Source organism: Excalfactoria chinensis, chromosome 1 (genome assembly GCF_039878825.1).
Source record: "Excalfactoria chinensis isolate bCotChi1 chromosome 1, bCotChi1.hap2, whole genome shotgun sequence".
In the NCBI taxonomy this organism is placed as follows: domain Eukaryota; kingdom Metazoa; phylum Chordata; class Aves; order Galliformes; family Phasianidae; genus Excalfactoria; species Excalfactoria chinensis.
The window spans coordinates 5,566,021-5,592,645 of NC_092825.1; the positions used below are offsets into that span (position 1 = coordinate 5,566,021).

Consider the following 26,625-nt stretch of genomic DNA (forward strand, 5'->3'; position numbering starts at 1 on the left):
GCACTTTGCATCTGTTTAACGATGCTCCCAAACAGGAAATCAGTAAAGTACAGGCTTACATTTAAGTATATTCTTCAATTAAACGTGTTTTCCCCCCTGCCAAAATGTTTTCTTCAGCCACTGTCTGTTGGCTGTACTTAGTAGATGCCACTCCCGCGTCCCTCCTTGATGAAATGAAACACTTTCCTCTCCCATACTGTTGTGTAACAGACGTTGCAGGTGAGTCCTATGATCCTATAGAAGTCGCCAAGAATAAAAGACAGAGCTGGGATCCATCTAACCTAATATTAGCAAGATGTAAAGTCACTCTGGTCAAGAGAGACATGTAGGACTTTGGTGAGGCTCAGCCACTACAGCCACCGGAGATGCTTCCTCGTAATCATCTGTCCAACTAGGTCAGTGGAGATACCCTACCCTCTCTTAGACTGTTTAGATTAGATGCCAACTCCAACCAACACAAAGCAGTGTAAATCTCTCCCTGGGATCCCAGCCACCTGCTGTCCCTTGGGCACCAGTTCTGCAGCCCAGAGGAGGCTCCATGCAGAGCTGCAGGCTGCCCACGGTCACACAGCTCCATCATCCCATCTTCTGTCACAACACTTACTGTGGGTAGGGCCACGTCGTTCTGAAACATCTCTTTCTTCCACATGTTCAGGCACTTTCTGCTCCAGAAATAACTCTGCCACCACAGCATGGACAAGAAATAATGATTCCTGAAAGAGCTGTTTAGAGCCCCTTCCTAGAAACAGCCTGACATTTTTACAGTGGCATGGGACATTAAATCAAACCACTCAGCTGATGGTTGACATAGCCTTGCACGTACTTTCTATAAATAAATACCAGCCAGTATGATGATAAATTAGTAATAAAGAGGAGTAGATGGAACGTGTTATCAAGCCGCTATGGGCAGCAGTGCTTAACACAGCATACAGACCGCTTTCCTCCTTCAAGATACACAGCAAAGAAGCGCGCAGGCAGAAGAAGCTGTTGTTAACTTTGTTCTGTTGTCACCCTTAACACCTCTTAACACCTCTCAGCAGAGGGACGGCCCCTGAGAAGCGAGGCACAGGATGAAAAGCCGAAGCGAACCCCCAGCATTAGGAATAGAACACCGCACCCCGCAATGGCGGGGCGGGAATTCACCTCAGGGCTCCTGGGGCGGCACCGCCCTCACACACCGCGGGCGGAGATGGCGGCACCCCCCGCCCTGCCTTCCCTCCCTCACAGACACCCGCACCCGGCGCACTTGGCCACGAGGAGCGGCAGCACATCCCGCACAAAGGCGGCCATCCTGCCCAGGCGAGGCGGAGCCATGACGAAGCACCTCTCCGAGCCGGGACGGAGCGCTCCGCCCTGTCCCCGCGCAGCGCTGCCGCTTTAACCGCCCGACTGTGGGTGTTGGCCGGGTGCAGTGCGCATGAGTTCGGTGCTTGGCGGAGCTGGTGTTTGGCTTGAGAGCACTTGGAGAACTTGCTGTCCTTCGTCCTTTAGCTCATCTGTTAGGAGAGGAGCGGATTTCTGCCGGCAGCCGGTAAGTCTCCCTCAAATATCTCTCCGGTCGCTCCTTCTGAGGGGACTTTTCCTTCCTTTGCGCCTCCTGCGCTCTCAGGAGGAGCCATACCCTGCCCTGGGGGTCTTTCCCACCTCTCCCGAAGCGGACCCGCGGCTGTCCCTGTGCCGCTCCGCCTGCCCCTGGTTAGTATTCCTCAGGCGTTTATCAGCGCTGTGTGGGACTAATTCCAGCGTTGTTCTTATTCCTCGCGAATGGGTGACTTCTCAAAAAGTAATAGGACGGCGGCTGCCCCGCTCGGGTTTTCGCCCCATTGTTTTCTGAACTTCCTTCCAGGCAGTCGCTGTGACGCACCGGAGCGCTCGCTGTCTGCTCTCCGGTTTCCAACGAAGCGGCGTGTAATGTTAGCAGCGAGCAGAGTGAGACCGGAGAGGCACCGGAGAGGTGCTGCTGGGCGGGATGTGGTTCAGAGTACGGGGAATGGGAGAAAAAACTTCCAGCAGAACCCCTTGCTATCGTTGGTGGCATAAGGCCCCTCCAGCTCCAGCCCCTTCCACGGGCTGGGTGCCCCCACCAGCTCAGGCTGCCCAGGGCCCATCTAGCCTGGCTGTGAGCACTTCAAGGGATGGGGCACCCACAGCTTCTCTGGGTAGCTCTGCCAGTGCCTCACCTCTGAGTAAAGAATTACTAACCTGTATCTCCCCATTTTTTTACATTGAAGCATTCGTGCTTGTCTTATCCCTGACAGTGTAAGAAGTTGTTCCCTGCCCTGCTTACAAGCTCCTTTAATTCCTTGAATTTTTCTTCCCCGTCACACTCTGTTTAAAAATCCACAGGCAGCAGCAAACTGTTACTGACCCCCCCCCCAAAAAAAAGAAAGAAAAAAGTGAAAGACTTCATAAAAGGGTTGATGCCAATGCTTTGTTAATCTTCAGATGTGCTGACATCCATTGTTTAGGAAATCCATTAGGAAACAGTTCTTCTCAGAAAGAGCGGTGAGGCATTGGCACAGGCTGCCCAGGGTGGTGGTGAAGTCACTATCCCTGGAGGTGGTCGGAAAATGTGGAGAGGTGGCACTGAGGATGCGGTTAGTGGGCATGGGGAGGTGGGTAGATGGCTGGTCTAGATGCTCCTAGAGGTCTTTTCCAGCCTTAATGATTCTATATGTGGTGCTATGGGCTCACTAAGGGTCATGCTAAAGAGCTGCTTCATTGCTTTCTGACTCTCCAGAATGTAGTTTTACCATTGGAAAAACTGTTGGCTTAAACAGCAGCAGATTTTAGCTCAAAATATTTTTCCCTACCCTCTGTCAGGTGCCTGTTCTGTCTGGAGAAGGTGTGAGACAGCTGGTGCTTCTGAAGGTTGTCAGCCTGGGTAGTTCAGGCGAGGTTTAGTATGTGAAAGAAAAACCACAGCCTTCCAAATGCACTCCAGATTTTCAGCAATTGAAGATCTTAAGGGCATGTTTCCCAAACAGCTTTTGGTTGGGTATGGCACCCAGAGGAGGCGGCTGGAAATCTGTTGCGTTTCATCCTGCGTGTGAGCAATACCCAAGAGATGATGCAGGCAAAAAAATGTGGAGGGTGGCTGTCTTCTTGTTATTATGGCCAGGATTTTAAACTGTTACAATGAAGTACCAGAAACGTAGTAATTGCTTTCTCTCCTCTTTCCTTATACGAAGGGGACAGAAGGAAAAACTTCCTTCTAAACTGAAGCGTAAGTCCTTGAAGCTGTTGCAATTTCTAGCTTAGGCTAACACAAAGATATTTTCAGGCTTTTCTGCAGGTCCTTGGCTAATGCAGCATTGCAGATGTTCTTCGTTGTACAGCTGCTACTGTACAGAATAACGATTGTAGGCTTTTTCCTTCTTTTGCAGCGATAATACCTGTATGGGGAGGGGAGAGGGGGGAGTCTGGTGTATAAACAGGAAAGAAAAACACCGATTACTCACAGCTCAAAGAAATTGAATACATATTTGCAGCACTATCGTTCTCACTATGGACTTGCTTTGAGTTCTTACAACACAGAGTGAATGAGTAATACGAAGTTTTGACTGGAAGTACAAATGAAGTCTGAAATGGGGAAGGAACGGGGAGATGCTATGTTAAATCTCTGTGCTTTGTGAGTAGTAAAACTCTTCCCCTCTTGATCATAGTTGCTTTTCCTTCTTTATATGCATACCTCTAAGAGAAATATTAACCAAGAATGCTGGCAGAAAGACTGGCTCATTGGATATAGTAGCGAACACTGTAACTCCTTGGTAGTTGACAAGTCACAGACTGACTGACCTTCTAAAATACTGGAGCGTGAAAATAAATGACAATAAAAGTGGCTCTCAAAGCCAGCCAGACAGGCTCTGTCAAATTCTGTTGCCACATCCTTCCGCTCGTTTAATTAGAAAATAGAAGCAAGTAATTTTAATTTCCAGTGTAACAAACTGCTTAAAGATCTCCCTCTCAATTAGGTATTTACTGACCATTCCTGTACCAATGAATGTATGAGACAAGAATTTACTGCTTTGTTTTTTCCAATGCTGTTTTCAGCTCAGTTCACCTTGGGCAGACAGAGCTTTATGTGCTTATGTAGGAATTAAATGATCATTAAATTAATTTCTTTTTAAAGTAAACATCTGCTTAGTGACTTCAATGTCTCCTGCCCTCGTACTGTCACAGCAGTCACTGATGAATGCAGGAAAGCAGCACCAAATCCCCTTGTGAGACGTGACACAGAAGCATTGGGGCTGAAAACTGTCCTGTCCTTGTGTGTACTTCATAAAGCAGGATTTGGTTCACCTTTGCCATGACTGTAGCAGTCATTACGTAATGCAGCCTTAAACCTTGGTGATGCTTCACCTGTAACGAGACAGAAGTTGACTAATTATAGTGGTGTTTGTGCCTAAAATTCTTGGTGTAGATTTCACGTTTCCAAAGTGTTGGCTGTCATAGCACCACCCTGATGCCGACTGAAGTTACTGTAAGAGAGCAGGGTGCCTTCTTTGCTGCAGTTTGTACAGGATCACTTGAAGTCAGGGGAGACCTGAGCCATTACCTCCAACTGTTGGAAGCCCAGGTAGTACTGGACTGGACAACCAGAGGTATCAGATATAGTTTTCCCACTGAGCAGATACTGATCATCAAATCTCAGACTACCAGTTTGAGCCCTATCCTTGTGTAAGATGTTAACCTAAAGAACAGTAACTACCTGCCACTAAGCAGAGTTTTATTTTTAGTTGCGACAGGGAGGGATTAAGAGTACATCAGAGATGTTTCTCTGGTAGTTCAACCTGCAGTGCTATGCACAAAGCTTTCCCAGTGGTGTCTTAGCTGTAGGCAATGGGATTCAGCTGAAGTTACAGTAATGAACTGGGAACACGGATTACCTCCAAGGAGTGAGGCAGAGATGCATAACGACCCATTTTACAGTTTTCCACCTGCCAGGTTCTGTCTCCAAACTGGATGAATATACGTGACGTCGTCAGAGCCTGCAGTGGCATTCCACCCTCTGTTCAAAAGAGGCAGCATTTCCCTAGCAGTGGAGAGAGAATGAGGAGTCAGATACTGACAGTTCTGCAAAAGGTTGCTTGTCTTGCTTTGTCTTGACTGTATACAGCAGGTAACAAAATTCCAAAGGCATAGTGCCTCAAAAAGGCTGTTCTTGAATATCAAGAAAAACCAGTTAAGAATGAAGCATGATACCAGATCCTTCTTTCTGGTCGTTTGAGGCTTGGATTAACGTGCTCAGAGGTGGGACCTTAAGTGTTGTTTCTGAGGAAAAACATGATTTGGAGAATTCAGTACAACAACTCAATTATTGTTTAGCAGCTGATGAAAATGTTGCTTTGTGGTCATTTCCTTTCATTTAAAAGTGAATTGCTGTGTTTATTTGGGCTATAATTCAGTGAACCATTTAGGTGTGTGATGAAATGAAGGCAGCTGGATTCCAGCTCTGCTGAACTGGTGCCTTACCCATCTGGTTCTTTTGCTACCAGTGTACACTGGGTTAATTATTTAGTTGTTGGCAGCTCTTGCAAATTCAAGCACAAGCTGTATGAATGACATCCAGTGTGTTTCTTGAGGCTCCAGCTTCCAGATTTAGAGCACTGAGAGAATCTTTGTTTTTTAGTTATAAAGCCAACGGATTTTGTAGCTCTCAAATCGATGGAGAAAAGTCTGAGAGTTTGTTACGAATGTACCATAAAAACACAGAACTACCTCTGTTTTGGACAGCCAGAATTTTTGATGTGATGCGAGACTGTGCATTGTAAGCATCTGTGCTCTTGATATGGAGAAGGGTTGAACTCTTGGCTGGTTTTGGTTGACCTCTATTCCTAAAAACTAACATTGTTGGTTGTTACTTCAGCTGTGTTAACTCTTTGTGAGAATAGCCCACAAACTTACTGTTTTGTTTTATGAGAAGAGCCTAGAAACGTACTGTTTGATTCCAAGGCTTGTCTCTGCTAGCAAAAAGGGTTAAGCAGCACCTCAGGCCATCCTGCATGCTCTTAGTTGGCCAACTTGCCTGTAGTGTTTGGCCTTTGTAGGCAGCACTGTCACTTGGTCTGTTCCCATGCAGCTCCAACTTACGGTATGTCACAGCAGCAGGAAATAGCTCACCTCTAAAGCTCAAGAATTTCCTCTATATTTTAGGCAGTGGAGAAGAATGCAGCTACTGAGTAATCTGTAAGGAGGAAATATGTCCACCCTACTGGGTCAGTCAACTTGGAGCAGTCTGCAGCCACAGTGTTACAGCAGGGACGTGTCGTAGGCTAGTCTGTTTTGTTTAGCTGTGATCTCGTATGGCTGGTTCTGAGGTATGCAGCAGGAGGGCTTAATACAAGGAGATTTTCATCGTGTTGTTAGACACAGATACCTGCCCTGTTTTTGAAAGTCCTTGACTGCAACGTGCAGGAGGCTGAATGAATTCCTGCTCTGTTTGCTTTGTTTTAGATGCACTCTTCCCCTGGCATCTGCTGCTAGCTGTTGTTAGAGGCTAATAGCGTTGCAGTGTCTCTGGCATGCAGGAGCCATTGTTTTTCATACATCATTTTTTATACCATTTTTACCATCATTTTTTTTATACAGTGACTCTCTGAATGTCCTCGAGTGCTTTCAGATGTTTGGGTTTGTTGGTTTTCTTTAAAAAAAGCAAACTTTTAACTTGAGCACTGCCACTGAATGATGACTGATAGAGCACAGGGAGTTAAGCTCATATGTTGGCATGGATGTGTACAGTCAACAGATGGAACAAACGTTCAGGTTCACTGGCCAGTTCTTCTGTCCCACTTGTATCACTGCAGAATAGTTGCTGAAAACCAGGCACGGTGTTTGTGATGCTCAGAGTACAGCCTTGGCCTAGGGATCTAGCTTAGGAATTTAGCTGCTCTCACAAAACATGCTCTAGAAATTTGATGTATGGTGAAGAGAGGGAAAGACTGATATTGTGCCCTTAAAAAAATGTATAATAAGCTCCTAAAAAAAGATAAAGAAGTTGTCTCTACTTGCTTCAGTTGTATTGTGCAGTAAATGGGTGGTGCTGGCTTGACACAGTGCTTGTCTCTGCCCTCTCAGTGGAATTGATCTCTTGTTTATGAAGCTGGTCTTCACACAGGGTTATTAACATCTTTTTCCATCTCTTAGTGCAGGAGCAGTCCCTTCTAAATACTGGAATTGAATTTCAGTAGGAAGTAATCTTAGTCAGCAAAACTATTTAAAAAAAGCCCACGACTAAATTGTTTTTCTTCTTAACGGACAGGCAGCACCTTATCTTTGATGGCACTTTATTACAGCCTCTGAACTACGTGCCCCTGCCAAAGCAAAATTAAATCTTTGAAGGTAAAACTCAATGTTTCAATTTCTTCCTCTTACCCTCTGCCAGCATGCACATGTGAATTGTGTCCTTGCGGATACCCTGTGAAAGCTGGTTCCGCTGTGACCAAGAAGCAATCATTTTCACTGACATGATCGCAGCCACCCTGTGATGGTTGTTTTTAATATCCTGTCATGTTTCTGTACCCTTGTATCAATAACAAAACATCCAAAAACCCCCCAGAACACTGTAATGTGCTGAACAGACCAGGAAACAAATCCTGTTGTGAGCAGGTTTAATTTGTAGAGCATCTCTGAAGGTCAGGAGGAGCAGCCGTCTGTCACCCTGCTGTTCTTGCTTCCTCTGATGATGGTTACCTTATTGCTGAACCCTTACTGGTTACCTTTGCAATCCTACTGACGCAGCCTGTGGGATCTCCTTGAAATTCATTACATCACTGGCTATTTCTGTCCCAAGTCCACAAAATGAAGAGGGGACATTAAAAAGGGTGAAGAGCCTTCTGTGTTATCTATGGTAAGGAAAGGGAACTTGTTTGTAAAACGTGCTGTGTGTATTGCAGCAGTGCACATCAGCTGTGGCTGCATTAGGCATTGCACCAGTACGTGGGAGCAGCTAATCCTTAACGCACAAAAATGTAGCAGAGGGGAGAAGTAATGTTTGTGAGTTGCTTATGACTTTAACGGCCCCTTATGTGTGAGAGACAGAATAAGGGAATTGTTTTCTCATCATTCCTGCAGGATCTCAGTTTATTGTGCCTCTCCCAGGCTTCTCTGATATGAATAGAACCTCCAAAGAAGGCATGGCTGACAGCACAGAGGCAGAAGTAGTACTTGATCTTGTGTGGGAGGCTCTCCAAACCAGCTGCAGGCACTGCCTTTATTCATTGTTCAGGAGCTTTGTAGGACATCAGAGCCTGAACTCCAGAACAAGTAACAGGATGTTATTTGTTGGTATTTAGAACTCATGGCTTTGATGGTTGTTACTGCTGAATCTGGGTATTCCTCATTAGGCAGTCTTCATATTTTAATCTCAGCTATGGTACCTGCAATGTTCTGGGGCAGTGAGCTGTGACCTCCCCTTGTAGTGTAGTCCATAAACAGTTCACCAAGTTTCGAGTGTAACTGAAGAAATCCTTAAAGGATCAGTTGCGGTGTGCCCAGTTTATGCTGAGGCACCCAAAGGTTTACTGGGATTACTACCCACCTCTTGGTGAATGTCAGGAGGAACGTGCACCTCTAACAGCCCCTCGCTGGAAAAATACTCTTTCACCCACATTTCACCTTGAAGGTTAGGATATGACATATCGAGTCATTGGGAGGCTTCGGAGAGTTTCAGAGCAGTCAGATGCCTTCTGACTGTTACATCTATGTTTTGTGTGCTGCTCTTAGACATAAACTCCACTAATAAACAACAGCCTTCTTCAGTGTGGCTTTGTGGTATGTAGCAACCAGAGGTATGGCAGGTGCTGTGGTGTTCTGATGTATGCTTGTCCTTTGTGGTTCTTTAAGCCATGACCAAGAGCATGTTTCTGCCTCAGTGTTAGCACTAAAAGACCATTATCTTGGGGATGTGTTGTGACTAGAGCTCATGTTATTAATAGAGGAAAGCAAGAATGTTTTCTTTTCCTGTGAAAAAGCAAGGTTAAATCTTACCTTATGAACATCAAGTCTGGCAATTTTCAGATACTTGTGTTGTGGAAATCCAGCACTCTGTTTACTCGGTTTGTGCTTCCAAGAGTCGTTGGACCACAGCCTAGTTACACTGTGTGGGTGTCTTCCCACAGGACAGATGTTGGTGCTGCAGCATAGAGGAGGGAGCGCTTGTACATAGCGCTGGTAATGCCATAGCCCTCTCCTGGGAGGAAATGATCAGTGAGATGGAATTGTTGCTCGGTGCTGGCAGATGTTATCTCACTGCTATGAAACGCTAATCAGCTCATTGGGAGGCTCTGGTTTCTCAGCTCGGAGCTGACAGTGGTAGGGAGGAAGGAGAAGCAATCCAATTGAATTGGAGATGGAGGACTGACTTTGCTTCTCATGTCACCTCTTGAGCCATCATAAAGGGAGAAGCACTTGGGAAGCGGGACCATCTCATTTCATTTGTGTGGCATCAGGGTCATGTTATCTAATTCCCAGCTGGTGCCATGTAATGTGGTACCTCACAACCAGCTGATTTGAGGAACGTGTCACTGCTATTTCCTGGTCACCTACAGGGTGGCTGAGAAGATGGGCTGTTGAAGAGTGAGGTGTTTTGCTCCTCCGTGCAATGCAGTTTCTTGTTGCAAAGATGTTTCTCTGCAATACATTAAGATGAGCTGGTTTGTGCTTTCCTTCCTTCCCTGTTTGTGCTGTTAGTGCAGAAGGGTGATGTGTGTCTGTGTGATGCTTGGAAAATGAAGGAAGATATTCTGCAGTATTTTGTGATCTTATAATTCAGAGACCTATTACAGAATAGAACTAGGATGACTTAAAGAACGAGAGCTTTGTTCCAGTAAGTGCTGGTGCATGTCTGTTCCAGTATGCATCTTCCAAATATGCAAGCGTGAAGTGAAAGAAAAGCTTTGTAAGCTTGAAAATGTGATCTTGCTATATGATACAGTGGTGCAAAAATGGAACTATGCTTGCTCTGTTCATGGATCTTTAACCAGAAATAGTCAGTGTAAAGCAGCTTGAGAAAACAGTTCAATTCAGCAGTGTTAGAAAATGAGCTGGGTTCTGTTTCTCTTACATGGATAAATACTGTCTGATAAATTGTTACAAGCTTTTAAAGTTGAAGACACTTGAAATTGGGTCTGTTAGTCTCTGTCTGTGGGGTTTTATTACTGTAGATGATGTATCATAATGGAAAACAAAAACTGAATCTGTGGGATGGATGTTTTATGTAGGGTCTGTGCTTGTAAGAGTAGACATCTGGTTAGGAAGCAGATGGGATGGGATGGGATACATCCTGCTACATCAGATTGTTAAAATCACTCTTACAGACTAAGACTTCTTCTAAAGGTGCCCACAGGTGTCAGGCATGTTCCAGAGCATTAAAGAGATGCCTTATAATAACTTGCATAGAATCCTTTAACTTATTTTCCCTTATTTATATTTAAACCTGTATTTTAAAAATAAAAGATGCTGTTTTCTGCTTTCAGAAATGAATGCAACTAGCAACGCTATGTAACACTCTGATGGCATCCTGTGCTGCATTGGGATCAATAAGTCCAGAAGGTGTGATGCCTAGAAATCTCCTGTCAGATTTTCCTGAAGCGACGCCCGAAATCTCTCTGAAGCGCACACTTGGGAGCATGGAGAGGGGTGGTGGTGTGGAGAACTGTGGCAACCAAGCTAGATGCAAAAACCTTGCCATGGTAAGTGCTTAATGAGCCTTGTGCTTGGTGATGCAAGTTACATGAGTTGCTTGGCTCATAGCGCGGGATTATTATTATTATTGTTTTCAAAGCCATGATCTCTGCAAGTTCTAGTACTAACAGAGGGCTGTGGTCTTGGATCTTAATGAGCTGGAAGACCAGAAGTAGCTACTCTGATGTGGTACAACAGCTTGTTATTCTGGTCTCATTGCCTCAGAAAGCCTAAAAAGTGCTTTATTTTATTAGAGAACTGGGAATGGGTTTAAGGAACATGAATAAGTTGGTTCTGCTGCCTGCACGTAGTGTGCAGTTTGTTGCCTCTCTGCCCTCTCTTTAAGTAGTTCATAAGGGAAGGTGAGGATAGTGCTTGGTTTGATGTACTCTTTCTAGCTTAAGTTCTTTGTTGACAGTACTGAAGGAAGGTCTCGGCTTATTCCCCCTTCATACAATTAGGTGAGTAACAAATACGTCACCATAAACAAAGCTGTCTTTGGATTAGCGAATATGAGTGTGTGACCATTTAAATAGTATGTGAGTAATTGAGGGAGTAGGATGCGCTGCTGCATTTTTCTAATTAGCAGGATGATTCAGGCAATGAACTCAGCAGGGTGGTTTGTACTGCGACATGCTAAGCCTAGAAAGCAGGTACGGTTCCTTGTGCATTTTTCGATTATCACAACCATTTGGAAAGCATCCACTTTTAATTGAGGAACGAGCACTCCAGTAAACATGCTTTCCCTGAATGGGAATATAAATCTCTGTCTTGCATTTAATGTGGAATTAAGCTTTCCATATCTTTCCCTCTGCCCTCCCTACTTGTTTTCTTTAAACGAAGTAGCGTGTTGCTGTGAAAGAAGAAGTGATAAAAGTAAGTTGGCATGTTGATACGTGTGTATTTTAATGCGACTCAAATGCTCTGTTTTGCACTGCTTGGTGAGCTTTTTGGCAGCTGAAGGTTGGTTCTAGTAACAATGCCACAACTTAGTTAATATTCTGCTGTATCCTTCAGCTTGTATTGCTACTTAAAACACAAAACAAATAGTACTATATCTAATCCCTTAACTGTTTCTGATCTGCTCTAGAGGAGAGTAGGGAAAGTGAGGGTAATGGAGGTTTAAGTAAGTGCCACGTCCACCATTTGGACTTCTAATAAGCAGAGTATCCTTAATATCTAACGAAACTGGTTGGATATTGGAGAATTAGGATGGGAATTGCACTTCTCATTCAAGAATTAAGTTAATTTTATGCTTTATACTCTGACTCCAGTTTTCTGGTGTCACAACTCGTAGCCAGTCATGTTTCCGTGAGTTTTATTCCTGACTGTGGTAAAAGGCCTAAGACTGGTCATTTGAAAAATAAATTGAATAAATCAGTATTGAATAATGAGGCTATATATAAATCCGTCTGTTTGTGCAGTCTCACCCTGAGTCTGCTGTGTCAGGAAATGACATAGGTTACCTTAATCTAACTAGATCTTACCATGTGATAACCCATATGATGATGCATCAGCTAGAATTAGAATCCCTCCCTAGTCCTAGGGCAGAGCCTTCTCTTTTGGGTTACTTTGGACGTGGAAAATATTTCACAGCAAATATTTCACTTAAAGTAGTGAGCTGCAGCTGCTGATCTCCTTTCACTAGTGTGATCCCAGTTCCTGAGTTTGAGGGGACTCTGTGAGCTGAATAAGAAAGAAATTCTGCCAGTTGAGATTGAACAAATAAAAGCTCAAATTTCCAGTGTTGCTGAGACCATTCTTTTTTGTGACCTGGTGTTGTTCTATTGACTAATTCATCTCTATTCATTGCCAAAAATGTCTTTAGGAGCCCTCAGGAAAAGAGTAGCACTATTCAAACATGTCTTCTATATCTTCGTGTAATAGTGACTTAAAGGCTGGATTTTTGTGGTCCACTAAGAAGGTCAGGACATTTCATACGAGGCAATAAGCAGTTGCTGGAACATGCTCCAAGTGACTTGACCTTCTTCCTGAGCATTTCAGGGGAAGGTAAAGAACACCTGATGGCCCAGTGGAAAGGAGGGAAGCAAAAAGAAATGTAGCAGTATGTTTTCTTGCAGGCTTGCAGTGCTGCGTCTTTCTTCCTGCCTGATTACAGAAGTGAAGCTCTTAAGCTTTTCAGTGTCAAACTACAGGTTGTTGCTAAACATAACCTTTGTATTGCATCTCTGGAATTCAAACAAAGCAAAGGATGTGGTAATGGAGGCAAACACTCAGACCAGTTAAAGCCTATGCTGACATCTCTAAAGCTGATTTGGCTGGCTGTTCTGTTTGCTGTGTATGTGTGCAGGCATCCCTTCTTGTGGAGCTGGTTATGGGTTTAGGAATGTTTAGGATATAGACATAAACCTTCCTGTGCCAAAATGTACAGAACTAAAAGTCAGTGTGACTCTCAGCAGTCAGGTGTTGTCAGTTGAGCTTGATTATGCCAGACTTCTCAGCTTATCTACATACACAGTGGGGCTTTTATTTAATCTGATAGTTGTGGTCAAGTATTTCTTTCCTGAATGGAGAGTGAGGTGTAGATGTTTGTTCTGTCACGGTTTCAGTAGACTTTTCTCTGTAAATCATAGATACACAGTCCTGATTTTTATGCTGTCAGATTTATCACAGCAGCTAAAGGCAAGTGCCAGAACCTGTGTTGAGAAGGGCAGAGGGTTTGCTTTGATATTCTCATCTCTCATCACCATCTAAACCTGTTGCCTTTCTCTGTGTCTTGCAGCCATAAAAGCTCTTCCACGAGGATGTGAGTTTTCATGTCCATTCTGGCTTCTCTGTAATGAGGGCGGTGTTAGAACAAACAGATTCTCAACGAAGGCATGAGACAAGTGTACTCCTCCATGCGTGGGACTGGTTGTGCTATGCAAGAGGGAGGGTAAACAAAGGTGCTCTGCTTGGCAATTCCCACTTCCAAAAGCTGTTCTTGAATGACATTCTCTGATAGGTGCTGCAAGGGTGAACTCACAGTGAAATACAGCTGCAGCAATTTAAGGACACTTACTCTGGAGATAAAGCTACCTCTTAGCTTTTCTCAGTTAATTTGTCCTGTCCCTTAGATGAGGTGTATGCAGGCTAGCTTCTTAAAGACAAACCTCACTTCTTCACTCCTACAATTGTACCACGTACCCATTCTCAGCCATGAGTAACTACTTCAGTTTCTAGATGTGAATTACATGCTAGGACAGTATTGCCTGTTAAGGTCATACCAGAGGATGATTTGGAAGTGCTGATTTGGAACTTCACTGTAATAAGCTGTATGAGTGCTTTGGATGTTGATGGCTCCAGTATGTTTTGTATCTGAATGCCTCTTATTGAGGGCTAGGCTTAAGGGTTAGTGGGTTGCTTGGTGTTCTCAATGGGCTGTGCTGTGCTTTTTGGCTTTTGACCGTCAAATCAGACCAGTCCTTGGTTAATGCTCCAGTTATTACTGCTCTTTTGGAATAGTGGTGAAGTCAGTCAAGTGACCGTTTCTTTTGGTCACTAATCAAGTAACTTAAGAATCACAGCCATGCAGCAAATGCAAAAGATATCGTACTCTGTTATTTCTTGGAACAAGGCTCCTCTGTGTCTCTAACAAGATCTGCTACCCAGTCATTGAAAATGATTCATCATCACAGATTCCTTGTATAGTACCGGTGACACTTCCAATACTCAGAATGCAGACAAGGCTGAGTAAGCATCTTGTGAGTGATCTGAGCTATTTTAGTGTCTTGTTCCCCACATTTAACTTGGGGCTCACCTAGTCATTTCACAGTTATCTCTTACAGCCTAAAAACTAGTCGCTGTTACCTGTATCCTTTATCAGGCAGTACAGATGATGCAAATGCAGCAGACTTGGTTTTAGAACTGTTTCTTGCTGCTGTCTCTGCCCCAGCCCTTCTGAAGAGGTCCTGGGATTCCAGTGTGGCTTTAGGAGTTCAGGAACAAAGATGGATTGTGTCTCTGGGTGACCCAGTCCCACACAGCTGTATTTGGTTGGGTAGCAGCTGTTGTTTGCAGGGCAGAGAGAGTTATGCTGTGCTTCATACACTTCAGGGCTGATGGTAGCTCAACTTAAGAAAGAGAAGTCATTCTTACTATCAGCAAGGAAAACAACAGGGAGGAAGAGGAGCTTGGGGAGTGCTTCCTTCAGTCTGGGAGTACAGGAGTAGGGGTAAGGAGCCTGTCTCCCAGCAAGGAATGACCTTGCTGTAAAATGTGCTGGTGAGAATACTGTTGCTGTAGTGCATATGTTGCTTTCAAGATTTATAAACAGCTTCCAAGCAGAATCAAGTGGCTGATGATTATTCCAGCAGGTGGGTAGCTCTGCTCTCTTAACCTCACTGATAAGCACTCCTGAACCTCCAGAGCAGTCTGTCTTCAGCCCTATTACTTTCTCATTAAGTGAATACTTGAAGTCGAGTTGCTGTACTGTGTAAACTGATTTCCACTTGTCTTCACTTTAGACAACATAGTGCAGTTTTGTTGTAATGAGCCTGGTGGTCAGCCATTTACAGACTGCAATACAGACAGGGCTGTGTCTGCCTTCCACCCATTCTTTGCTGTTTTAAAAATAACACGCTGCATTCTTCCAACCTTCCTGCACAGTCAAACATACTTCCAGCACTCCTTGGCTTTGCTAAGGGCTCAGTCCAGCTTGCCTTCAATCCTTCCAAAAGTTCAGTGGCTGGATCAGAACTCTGTGTTCTGTGTGAGGATGTGCTGTGATTTCATCACCCTGGTTAATATATCCCAGGATGACGTTTGCATGCCTCAGTGGTACTGTTTCTTCCCCCCCACCCCTCTTTACAGTACTCAAACTGACCTGCAGCTACTTCTGTTTTCTATTGCTTGTTGGTCATGGCTGTGTTTGTGCAGCCTCTTTTCAGCTCAAGTAATGTGTGGTCTACCAGCACACCGTATGGGTCATGAAGGTGTTACTCTGTCCCACTCTGTTCTCAAAGCTTCACATTTTAGCATGAGGCTGCCAGCAGATACCAAGTTTTCTGTTAGGGAAGTATCAGATATCAGAGTTCGGGAGCTAAATCTGTTCAGGGCTTGTCTTATTTCATTATTTGATTTGGGATACATCATGGTACTTCTCATAAACACCAGTCTTTCCCTTGCCTTTCAGTTATATAGACACCTTCCAGTAATTTCATCTAAGTTCCTAAATACAAGGTTGTTGATGCCCCATCCCTGAAGGTGTTCAAGGCCAGGTTGGATGGGGCCCTGGGCAGCCTGGTCTGGTATTAGATATGGAGGCTGGTGGCCCTGCCTGCAGCAGGAGGGTTGGAGCTTCATGATCCTTGAGATTCCTTCCAACCCAAGCTGTTCTGTGACTCCTTATTCATCCATTAGTGTATTTTGAGGGGAGAACTGTCATAAGGCCTTGCAATCAACATGCATCACATCTTGTGCTTACACCTGTTGCCTAATGTTAGTAAACCTGTCAGGAGAAACTAGATGGGTATGAAATTATTTGGGTTTTTTTGTGTGAAGTGTGAGTGATTTTTAGGCTGAAAGCTCTTCTGAATTTTTCCAGGTGGTTCTAAAACAGAAATTAAGGGGATGAGCTGAAATAAGCTGAACTTGGATACTCAGAGAGAGGTGTTCAGAGTTTAAGTAGATTCAGTATTGCTTGAGCTTGCCTTCTTCGAGGTAGATCTCGTTGAATCCAATATTTTAGTTCATCCTGTTTATTTCTTTGATGCTTGTAGGTCATTCTTTTCCTCATCTACAATTGATTATATGCTCTGCTAATCATTACAAGGCATGCAGGCGCAATTATGCTAACAGACTGAACATAACAATATTCACTATTACAGTCCTCTTCCAGAAATGAAGTGGTGTTATCAAAATCATCAGATAGTGGGTTGTAAGGGAAGTGCTTTTTGACACAGCTCACAAACTATGGAACTCGCTGCCGCAGAATGCTGTGAATGCCAGCCATTTAAATGAGCTTAAACAATACCGTGAATTCATTCTACAAAGGCTTATTATGGGCTATTAAGCACATAGATGTGGATACAACTGGGAAGTCCTTAAGCAGTGTATTACTGGAAGCGGGGAGGATGTAAGGAAGGAAAGCACAAAAGCAGTGGGCTGCAATATTGTTTTCCTTATGCTGTTCTCCTGCCATCAGCTGTTGCTGGCTGGGGGCAGGTGCTGCTGAGACAGTGGGCTGCTTTGGCTGGATGTTTGGGAGTTCTTGCTCTCATCTGTATCTCACTTGATTCTAGCTGAAGCGATGGAGCTGTACAACCCCTGCTGCTTCACTTTCCTACAAATACAACCAGAACAACTTTTTTATCACTGAAGCTTTTGCACCTGTCCTGATGCTGGTTTTATACTCAGAGCTTTTGTTTTCCCCCACTTATTTTACAAGAAGAACTGTCTCATGTTATTAGCAGGCTCAGGTGTTAAGTGGTGCTACACCAATCCCTTCCTAAGTATTACGATATCTTGTTCCCTTTGTGTTCTGAGAGGCACTCAGTTCTTTCTCTCCCAGGGAACTGTACTTCTTAATTCTTTGGCACATTAATTCTTTCTGAAGTGGCTTAGTTGAATCCAGTGTTGTGGTGTTCTGCTGGACGAAATGAAGCCGTTTGACGTGGGTAATAGTGTTTGATTCTGAAGATTGCTAGAAAACCATCAACATATAAATATTTTTAACTATTGTGAATGTCTTAGCAGTTTGCTTTGAGTCAGAGGATCCCAGGGTCTGGTTGTGGTCTTCTGAATTTCTTCTGGACACTAACATGGATCTTTTATTCTGCTCCATTTCTCTCCTTCAAGGGCCAGTAGGTATAACCAGCTCAACTGCATTAAATGGCAGCGCAGTTATGAATGAACTTCAGATTAATTGCCTGTGACCATCAGGCTTTGTCTTCCGAAGGAGCGTTGTGTCTGAGGTGCCTCTTACTAAACAAAAGTCAGCGACAGAGGTTGCAGATTGTGCCATGTGCCTTGATGTGTGCAGCAGAGTCAGTGCTTGAGAGCTTTTTGTGGCCCTTTGATACTAGTTGACTCTTTCGGACAGGTAGGAAAGGGATCTTTTCTGTGAAATGAGAAGCTGGAGGAGCTGAACAGGATGAGAACGGGAGTTTGCCCAAGGAGGTCATGGATGCCCCATCCCTGGAAGCATTCAAGGCCAGGCTGGATGTGGCTCTGGGCAGCCTGGTCTGGTGGCTGGTGACCCTGCACATAGCAGGGGGGTTGAAACTGGAATGGTCTTCGAGTTCCTTTTCAATCCAGGCCATTCAATGATTGAAGGGGGAGGAAGAGTTATTTTTCTTTAGACACTTTTCCTGTTTGGCATAAGCAGGAAATGTTAGGCTGCGCAGGGCTGTAAGATATTAATGCCAGCTGAACACACTTGGCCATATCAGCATCTGGAATTTCTTCTTTTTGAGAGTCCTTTTACTCCTCAGCTAAGGCACAACCTTTTACATTTAGGTTCTCTTTAAGCAGTAGCTGCTGAAGCAGGTGGTTTTGTGTGTGTGTATGTGAGACTTGGTTTGGGGAGGTGTGTTTATGTACCGAGTTGTGAGTTACTGGAAAGAATGATGGAATAGCTTGAGTAACTGGAAAGATTCTTCTTGGACTGTTACAAACCCAGATTGTTCAAGGAGAAATGAGGCCTGGAAAACCAGCCCAGAAAGAGTATGAACTGTTCCATTATTTGGAATATGGGGAAAATGAACTAATTAGAAATAGACCTGGTAGCCTTAATCATAGCTGGCACCACTTCACCACAACAAAATTCTTCCCATCTTTCTGTAAGCTCTACTGCAGTATGCGGTACCCTCTTGTGTTACCTACAGTGCACTGCTGTGCTCAGACCAGGGGCTGAAACTGCATCTCTGAGCTCCTTTGCTTTGACCAACCTGAGTCACTGGTAGGTTTATCTTAATTATCTTTGCTATGGTGGTGTGTCTAGAATGGAAATGTTGCCATCTTAGAACTGAAACTTGCCGTGCCTGAAAAAATAACGCTGCTCATCCTCTAGAGCTGCTGCATTTTTATTTCTGCTATCTGAAATGGTATTGGTCATCTGGAAAGGAAGATGTATGAAGAAAGAGATGAAAGAAGTGCTAACTGGGATGAGATTGGCCTTTCAAATAATAGACTCGTGGAATGGTTTGTGTCAGAAGGGACCTTTAAGACCATCTGGTTCCAATCCCCTGCTGTAGGCTGGGACACCTCCTTCTAGCCCAGGTTGCTCACAGCTCCATCCAGCCTGGCCTTGAGTGCTTCCAGGGATGGGGCATCCACAACCTCTCTGGGCACCCTGACAGTAAAGAATTTCTTCCTAATATCTGGTCTAAATCTACCCCCTTCCATTTTAAAGCTATTTCCCCTCAAGCTGTCACTACATGTCCTTATTAAAAGTCCCTCCCCAGCTTTCCTGTAGGCCCCTTCAGGTACTGGAGAGCTGCTACAAAGTCCTCCTGCAGCCTTCTCCATGCTGAAAAGCCCCAGCTCTCTCAACCTGTCCTTCTAGGGGAGGTGCTCCATCCCTCTCATCGTCTTCACAGCCCTCCTCTGGGACCCGCTCCAACAAATCTAGGTATGCCATGTTCTGCAGACGCATTTGTAAAGGGATGGTTACTTGTTTCATGTAGTACCACATCTGGATCTGCTGCCACCGTGAACCTCTTAAACAAAAAACCCTTTTTATTTCTTTGCCTGCGGATGTCTGGTTCTTGCGATGAGCTCACCCACAACAAAAGCTTCTGGGAGTCCTGTTCAGCTGGAGCTACCACCTACCAAACAACAGCTCCTTTCCTGTCATTCTCTCACTTGCTAGACATAGCAGCCCTATGAGTATTTGGGTGGGGAAGGAAGGAGATTGCAACATCCATAAAGGGGAAAAAAAAAGGGAAGGCTCGTCTGTCTCTCACTTCTTGAGTTTAGCTGTAAAACTTTCCTTGGACTTTGAAAGCTATGCTTTCCCATGCGGTGAGTGTTGGCTGTGGAATATATCAGCCTTTGAAGTTAGTGCTTTAAATAGGCAGCTGCAAATGGCATCCAACTTCAAGCTGTGGTAGCAGTTCTGCTGGAGTCTTCTGTATTTTGTGCCTTTATTTACAGGGAAATACAGCAAAGAGCCGCAAAGCACTTATTTTTCTCATCCTGTACTGTTTGAAGTGCTTGGAAACTAATTGGTCCTCAATACAATGCAGTATTTCATAGTTCTTAATCTGTGGGCATTACTTTTCTACAGAGGTACATTGTTCTGTTTTTAATGCCAGAGATGAGGGTAAAAGCTTTGTTTGCAGTAGGAGTTAACAGGTAGAGTTGCTTTTTTTTTCCTATTCTAATATAAGGTCTGAACGTGCACAGTGAGTTTGATGCACTTTCTGCTGCCCCAGCAAGCAGGCTTCAGTGTTTGTAATGCCTGCCTTTAGCTACGTGCCTAAATACCCCTGAACTGAAGTAGTCGTGTAAGGTGCAGGAACAGCCATATATCCTGGAAGAAGTCAAAAGCAGAGAAGAGAATGGAATCCATCTTTAACTGCTTTACTGGTGAAATTCAATCCAGAAAGGGAAAACCTCACTTCCCAACAATGCTTAATTACATTCCAGTACTTACTTAGCTCTCTTGGGAAATGTCCTTCCTGTATCCATTGTCTTCATGCGTTGCCTTTCTTAATCATTCTTGGTCATCTCTGAGCTTCTGGAAAAGTGTTTCCCAGGGTGGAGGTAGGAGTTTGCACGTTGCTGCCTCGCCTCTCACGGTGATGTTGAGTTAATCAGGAGCACTGACTCACAGAAAATAAGGATTAGATGATTGAAGTGATTATTTATCGCTTTTCTGCTCTACAGGATTGTTTCCTGCTGGACAGTGTAGCCCAAGGCCTTTTACTGCTAAGGAACACATCCTCGTGAATGGCCTAATTTCTTTCTTTTCAAGAGCACCCACATTGGTCTAGAGCAGAAAGGGAACAAACCTTTCTGAACTGTCCTGAACGCACGCTTTCCTTCTGCTGCTCCCAGCCCTTGTCCCTGAACCTGACACACCAACTGAAATGGCAGCTCTGCTCTGGGGTTAGAAGATGTTCTCAGCACTTGTACAGCACAGCGGGGTTTGGTTTAGTTTGTAACCAGCTGTTGTGGTCTTGTTAGTGATTTTCTTAGTCCGACTCAAAAGGACACCAGTCTGCTGAACTGAAGTTAGGTACTTCAAATAGGATGAAATACCAATTGCTGCTCTTCAGTTTACACAAATGCACTGTGAGCTCCTGGCTGTGTGATTGGATGCCTCTTTGGGAAGGTACGGCACAACAAGCACGAGATCCTTCTCATGAGGCCACGGCCTGTTGTGTTCTGCTGCTTTTCCTCTTTCCCACCAGGGTTATGTACTTATTATTGGTGTACTTACATGTACTTCTCTGCAGGGCATTCATCTTCATGTTTATTCCTTTTTCCATGTAGGATGATGAGAGTATGAAGTACTTAACTCATGAAGAGCAGGATGTTCTCACCTTCTTTGAGGAAACCATAGATGCCTTAGAGGATGACTTGGAGGAACCAGTCCAACGTGACAGTGGCATCCACTGTCAGTCCCCAAGGTCAACGGAAGAAAACCTGTCCAGTCATTCAGAGACTGAAGATATCATCGACTTAGTGCAGTCGACACCTGAGAGCAGTGACCATGAAGGCCCTCCCAGCAAAGATGCGGTACCAGGTAGCAGTATTTCCTGAAAGCTTTTGTTCCTTTTGACTTAGCTGTCATTGTAATCTGGTTTTGATCAAAAATCAGAACCTGCAAAACTTACATAAGCCTTTTGAAACACAGTAAAGCCAGCGTGCAGAGTGAGTGATGGGAAGAGGGCTTCTAGCAAGTATGTTGTAAACACAGTGATTTGAACTCTAGGATCTCCTATGAGATGCCATTGCTCGTGGTTCAGTTATAGGTGAGGTGGGCTGAGTTGTTAGAAAGTTTGGGTGAGGTGGTACTGATGTGTGCCCACCCTCGGTGAATGAAAACCTTTGTGTTCAGTGCTGTGTGAGGACTTACTGAGGTTAGTGTTGCTTTTTCTTTTAAGTGTTGGATGCCACCCGCAGAACTGAGAGCCCTGAGCCGGCTGTACCTGCTGACCTTCCCCCACATCCCTCTGTATCGCCACCGCAGACACATGAGACGCTCCCTCCTCCGCCTCCACCTGCAGTGCAGCATCCAAAATTGCTTCGCTCTGTTCCCACTCCACTCATCGTGGCCCAGAAGATGTCTGAGCAGCAAATGGAGAGCAGGGTGCGTTTCCCCAGCGCTCTGAAGGAGGGGAATTCTGACAGGAAGAAAACTGTGGTAGCCAATGGTGATTATTTTGTACCTCCGAAGCACCCTCCTGTGCCTGCACCCAAACTGCACCGGTTTCCAAGCAATATCAATATAACAAATGTCAGCGGCAAAGAATTCAATGAGACCATCTCAAAAGCAGCAGTCAACGTACAGGAGCGGAGAGCTCAGGTGCTGGCCAACATCAATGGGGGGTTTCTGGCAACTGAATTGGAGGAGAGGCAGCAAAAAAATGATTTCTTGTCACGCAACAGAAGTTCTTCCTTAAGGGATCTCTCTTCTGAGCAAACGCGCTACGAGGCCCTGACAAAACTTGGCCTTGTCAAGGGAAAGCCAACTCAGGACACAGTGGCTCATGCCCCAGGTACTCAGCAGCTTGATATGCAGCCCAAACAGGGAGATGCTGTTCCCAATGGATACCAAAACATCCACGAGGCTTTAAAAAGTGAACCCAGCCCTTTCCTTCCTATGGGCAAAACTGTAACAATCAAACCAGAGGCAGCTCTTAATGCTAGCAAGGTCACTCAGCAAAACACAGCAAAAGGTTTTAATGATTACAAGCAACCCAACCTAACCCTGGATATGAGGAGGCGGTCAGGTTCACTACCCAGACCTTCAGGATTTCGATCGCAGGGAATAACAGTGAAGTTTTCTGGCCGTGGCTCAACAGAAGAAGCGAGGAGAGAGGCGCTGCGTAAGCTGGGACTGCTGAAAGAGACTGCGTAGTTTGGGATGGGAACGTGACAATGGAGGGGAAGACACGATTTTGGGCTGGAACAGTCCTTACAGGATTGGGATCAGATTGGAAGGAGATATGGGAAGATCTCTGCTTCAGGCAAGCTAAGGAGATGCTGTTAGTTGCAGACTGGTACTGTGTAAGGCTGTGTACGTTGGTGGGTTTCAGCCCTGCTTCCTGTAGAGACGCTCATCTGTTGTTCTTTGTGATTAAGAAGAATTTTATTTAAGTAATGCTGGACTGTAGCAGAGGACAGCTTGTTAATGAAGTGTACAGTGCAGTATTGTTGTACATAGCAAACTGAATGGAGAATCTTCCTTTTGCTCTTTTTAAAGCCAAAAAAAATAATCAACGAGAGCTGTGTCCTGCACACGTCTGTGTTGTAGGAGCTCGAGATATGTCAAAACTGGAGTTTCTGACTAGTGGTGACACTTCAGTGGCACTATCTGTATTATCAGGCTTTGCTTCCATTCCCTTCTGGTGGTGACCTTCTCTGCTCCCTCGCTCTGTGCCCACTCAGCTGAACACTGTGCAGAGGGCAGTTCTAGTTCTGACCTTCTCACTGGAGCAGCCCGGGCTTGGAGTGGGTGTCTGCATCGTTCTGCTGCTTTGCTCGAAGCTGCCTTCCTTCCTTCCTTCCTTCCTTCCTTCCTTCCCAGCTGCTGCTTCCTGGCCCTGCCCTCACACCCCGTGTCCAGTGAAAGGCACCAGACAGGCCTCAAGGATACGCACCCTGTGTTGCTTTCTGCACTGACAGCCAAAGAGCCTCCTGACAATCTGCGACCCCAGCTTGCTCTGTATGAGAAGCCATAGGAATGAGTCGAACCCATACCAAATGTGAGAGCGTTCTGGCAGAGGTCTCACCTTTCACCTTGAGGTTTCCACAAAGAAGCTGTTACTTCTCAAGCACCTGCTTTGCTACACTGCAAAGGTGTAAATAAAAACCACGTTTGATCTTCCTCCAGGCTGACAGACCTAATAACCCTCTGCTCAGAGCCTTATTTGATTCTGCCCTGCCAATACACAACAGAAACGATAGCCAAAATTCCTGCAGGAGAGAGTGAGAAGTAAAAGCACGTTGCTCCTGGAGGGTCCACGGTTGCGTATTTTGCTTTTGTTCAATAGATACGATGGTCCCAAAAGGTGTGCTGGTAAGGTTTGGGATTTTGTTTTATATGTATATACGGCAAAGCTGCTTTTCTGTGTAATAAAACTCTCTTTCCTTTTCGCACATCTGAAACTATCAAAACCAGCCATTGTAAACCCCAATGCCAAACCCCAGCCCGCCACACGGGTAGGAGTTCTCAGACTCTTTCCTTAAAGGAGAAAACTCCCTTCTCTGCACTTTCCAAAGCCTCCAGCAGCCCCCTCTCTTCCCTGAGAAGCTGAGTAATAAACCTTGGAGGGGAGGAGGGGAGTGGCAATAATAGAAACTGCCTCACCCTTCGCAGAGGAGCTCTGACATAACTGTGATAAACAAGTTCGTTACTTCTTGTGATCGAGTATTTCGAACCTGCTGAGCTGTATCTGCAAACGAAGCTGTTGTGAAGGAAAATCCTTTTTGTAGCTGTGAACCTGCCTCATAAGTTAAAGGTTTTTGGTTGTTGTTAATTTATCTGCTTCGAAGCTTTAATTGCGTTGTTCTGGTGTCCGCACGGTTCTGTCGCGCAGTGATTCTTTGCGGCCTTTTAGCTGGGTAAGCAAAAACACTCCTCACTGTGGCAGCCACGCTGCGCGTAACACAAAGTAACTAAGAAACGTGGCTGATCCTCAGGCTGGCAGAGCAGTCAGCATGCAGAATCAAATGGGAGAAGTCCTGCTGGAACAAAAGGCGGCTTCCTTTGCGCTGGGGGGGAAATTATTCTTATTGGACTGGGATTTCAGTCTCCTGAATCTGAAAGAAGGTGAAGCACAGAAATGTGTGGCAGCACCTGCTTCAATGCTGGAGTCTCACATGTGGACAGTGTGGGGTGTATCATAATGTATTAATGTACCCTGCTATGTCAACCTGAATGTTTCATGGCCTCTGTGCTTGAGACTGCTGTTAAAGACGACTTTACATTACACATGTGGGGGATGTACAGAGCTATCTATCTTCACATCTAATCATTCCCTGCCAGCTCTTCGCTTTGGGTTGTTTACAGCTGAGAATCCATGCTAAGTGAAAGGCAGGGGGAATGGGACTCCAGTTGTCCCCTGAAATGCAGCCCCTTCACTGACTCTAATGGAACCCCATTCAAAGAAGCGTCTGTATCGGTTTTAATGTTCAATAGCTAAAGCTGCAGCGTGCTGGAGGAGCTGGGCTGTGTTCTTTCAGCCTTGTGCAGGGCCGTGGCCTCAGCTGCTGGGAATGGGGAATGCTTTTCATCTTCAGCCTCGTCCTGCCCACGTGGGTGAGGTGTTTGCTGTAGCCTTTCACCGTAGCAGATATCCAGTTGGTGAACTCTTCACTGTGCCTAAAACTGTAGTGAGTAAAGCCATGTGCTGTATGAAGCTATGAGTCTAGCTGCTAATAACCTGTACATAACCTTCTCTCTGGTTTGTGTGTATATGTTGCTGTGATATTTTTTCCAATGTTAGAAGTAACTTGTCTTGTCCAAATCCAATAAATCCTCTATTAAATCGAGATAAAACCAATGAGCTGACGGGAACCAGAACTCCATTCAGTACCACGGTAGTTTGCCTCTTCCTTGAAGGAGGAAAGTGACTGTTTAATGGCTAATAACACTAATAACTGTTACCTTAGTGTTGCTGGCGGTGTGTGAGCTACAGCTCAGCCCTCCAAGCAGGGCTGTGAGCTGAGCCTTGTGCTTGCGCACTGCCGCTGGGTGCAGGTACAGTGAGCTTCATACAGCTGCTCTGAGCTCTCACAGCTGAGTGGGCTGCAGACCTTTGGTGCGCCACTTCTCCTTTTGCTCCCCTCGCCTTCTGCTGAACAACCCCAGCCTCGCTTGCACGGCGTTTCTTCCCTGCAGAGCTGACTCCCAGCCTATAAATAACTTTCCCACTGAGGTAAGGAGGGTCCTTAGACTGGATGGAGCCGAACCCTTTCCATGAGGACACACCCTTTGCTTTCACATTTTTCATGTGGGCTTTTCTCTTCCCAAGCGAACTGACCTCTCCCAGAGGAGGAAACGCCGCACTTCAAACGGAGCTGAAGGGTCAGTGGTGTTCTCAGCTGGAGGGACCTGGAAGGGAAGATGGGTGGTGGCAGCCGCTGCTTCTCAGCCTGCAGGTTTTCCACTGGGCCTTAATTAACCTCCTGCTGTTTGCAGCCAGCAAAACAAAAGCAGAAGAGGCTTGGGTAACTTGAGGATTAAAGCCAACAGGTGTGAGGAGCAGGAGAGCACCCAGCTGGCGGGCGTGCAGGGCTGTTCAGCTTCACTTCCTCTTTCATTTGTGCGGCTTTGCGCTTTCTGTGAGCTGTAATTAATGTTCTGAAGAGCTCTGGGTGTTCAGAGGCTTCTCCTCTCCAGGCTGAACAAGGTGCTGCAGAAAGAGGGAGATGCTTCTTCTTACTTAAACTTCTATTAGGAAATAGTTGTCAGCACGTTTCTATTTCCAACATAGAAGCCAGCACCAGGGCAGTGGCTCAACAGGGCCGTAAAGCTCCACGACACAGACAAACTTCATTACCGTGGAACATTTCCTGCCTTCCTAACTGGATTTCGTTTGCCTGATTAGGTTTGTTTTTTATTTACAACAAGAGTTTTATAGTGCATTCAAGCCCAGGAAATGGGCACTGTCTGCACAGCGCAGCCTTTCCCTGCGCATCCCATCCCCAATGCTTGGGCTCTGCTCTGTAGCATCACCCTGTGGGCAGCAGCCGTGGAGCCAAAAGGCATTTTGCTTCGATATGGGGTGAGCCCCCCAGGTTAAGGTACCCAAACTGCAGCCTTGA

The 26,625-nt window shown here is 45.3% G+C and overlaps 1 protein-coding gene across 1 annotated transcript; it reads left to right on the forward strand.

The window, feature by feature from the left end:
- Positions 1–1,350: 1,350 nt before the first annotated feature.
- On the forward strand, positions 1,351–25,347 carry PROSER2 (proline and serine rich 2). The gene is made up of 4 exons (XM_072326609.1): positions 1,351–1,531; positions 10,476–10,691; positions 21,124–21,376; positions 21,738–25,347. Exons 2-4 carry the CDS (start codon positions 10,482–10,484, stop codon positions 22,712–22,714), a joined length of 1,440 nt encoding a protein of 479 aa, XP_072182710.1. The 5' UTR covers positions 1,351–1,531; positions 10,476–10,481; the 3' UTR covers positions 22,715–25,347.
- Positions 25,348–26,625: the final 1,278 nt, after the last annotated feature.

Coding starts and splice junctions, on each gene's coding strand:
- PROSER2 (XM_072326609.1), top strand. CDS start 10,482: ATGCAACTAGCAACGCTATGTAACACTCTGATGGCATCCTGTGCTGCA. Junction 10,692..21,123: donor GATGCAAAAACCTTGCCATG/GTAAGTGCTTAA, acceptor TTTTCCATGTAG/GATGATGAGAGTATGAAGTA. Junction 21,377..21,737: donor CAGCAAAGATGCGGTACCAG/GTAGCAGTATTT, acceptor TTTTCTTTTAAG/TGTTGGATGCCACCCGCAGA.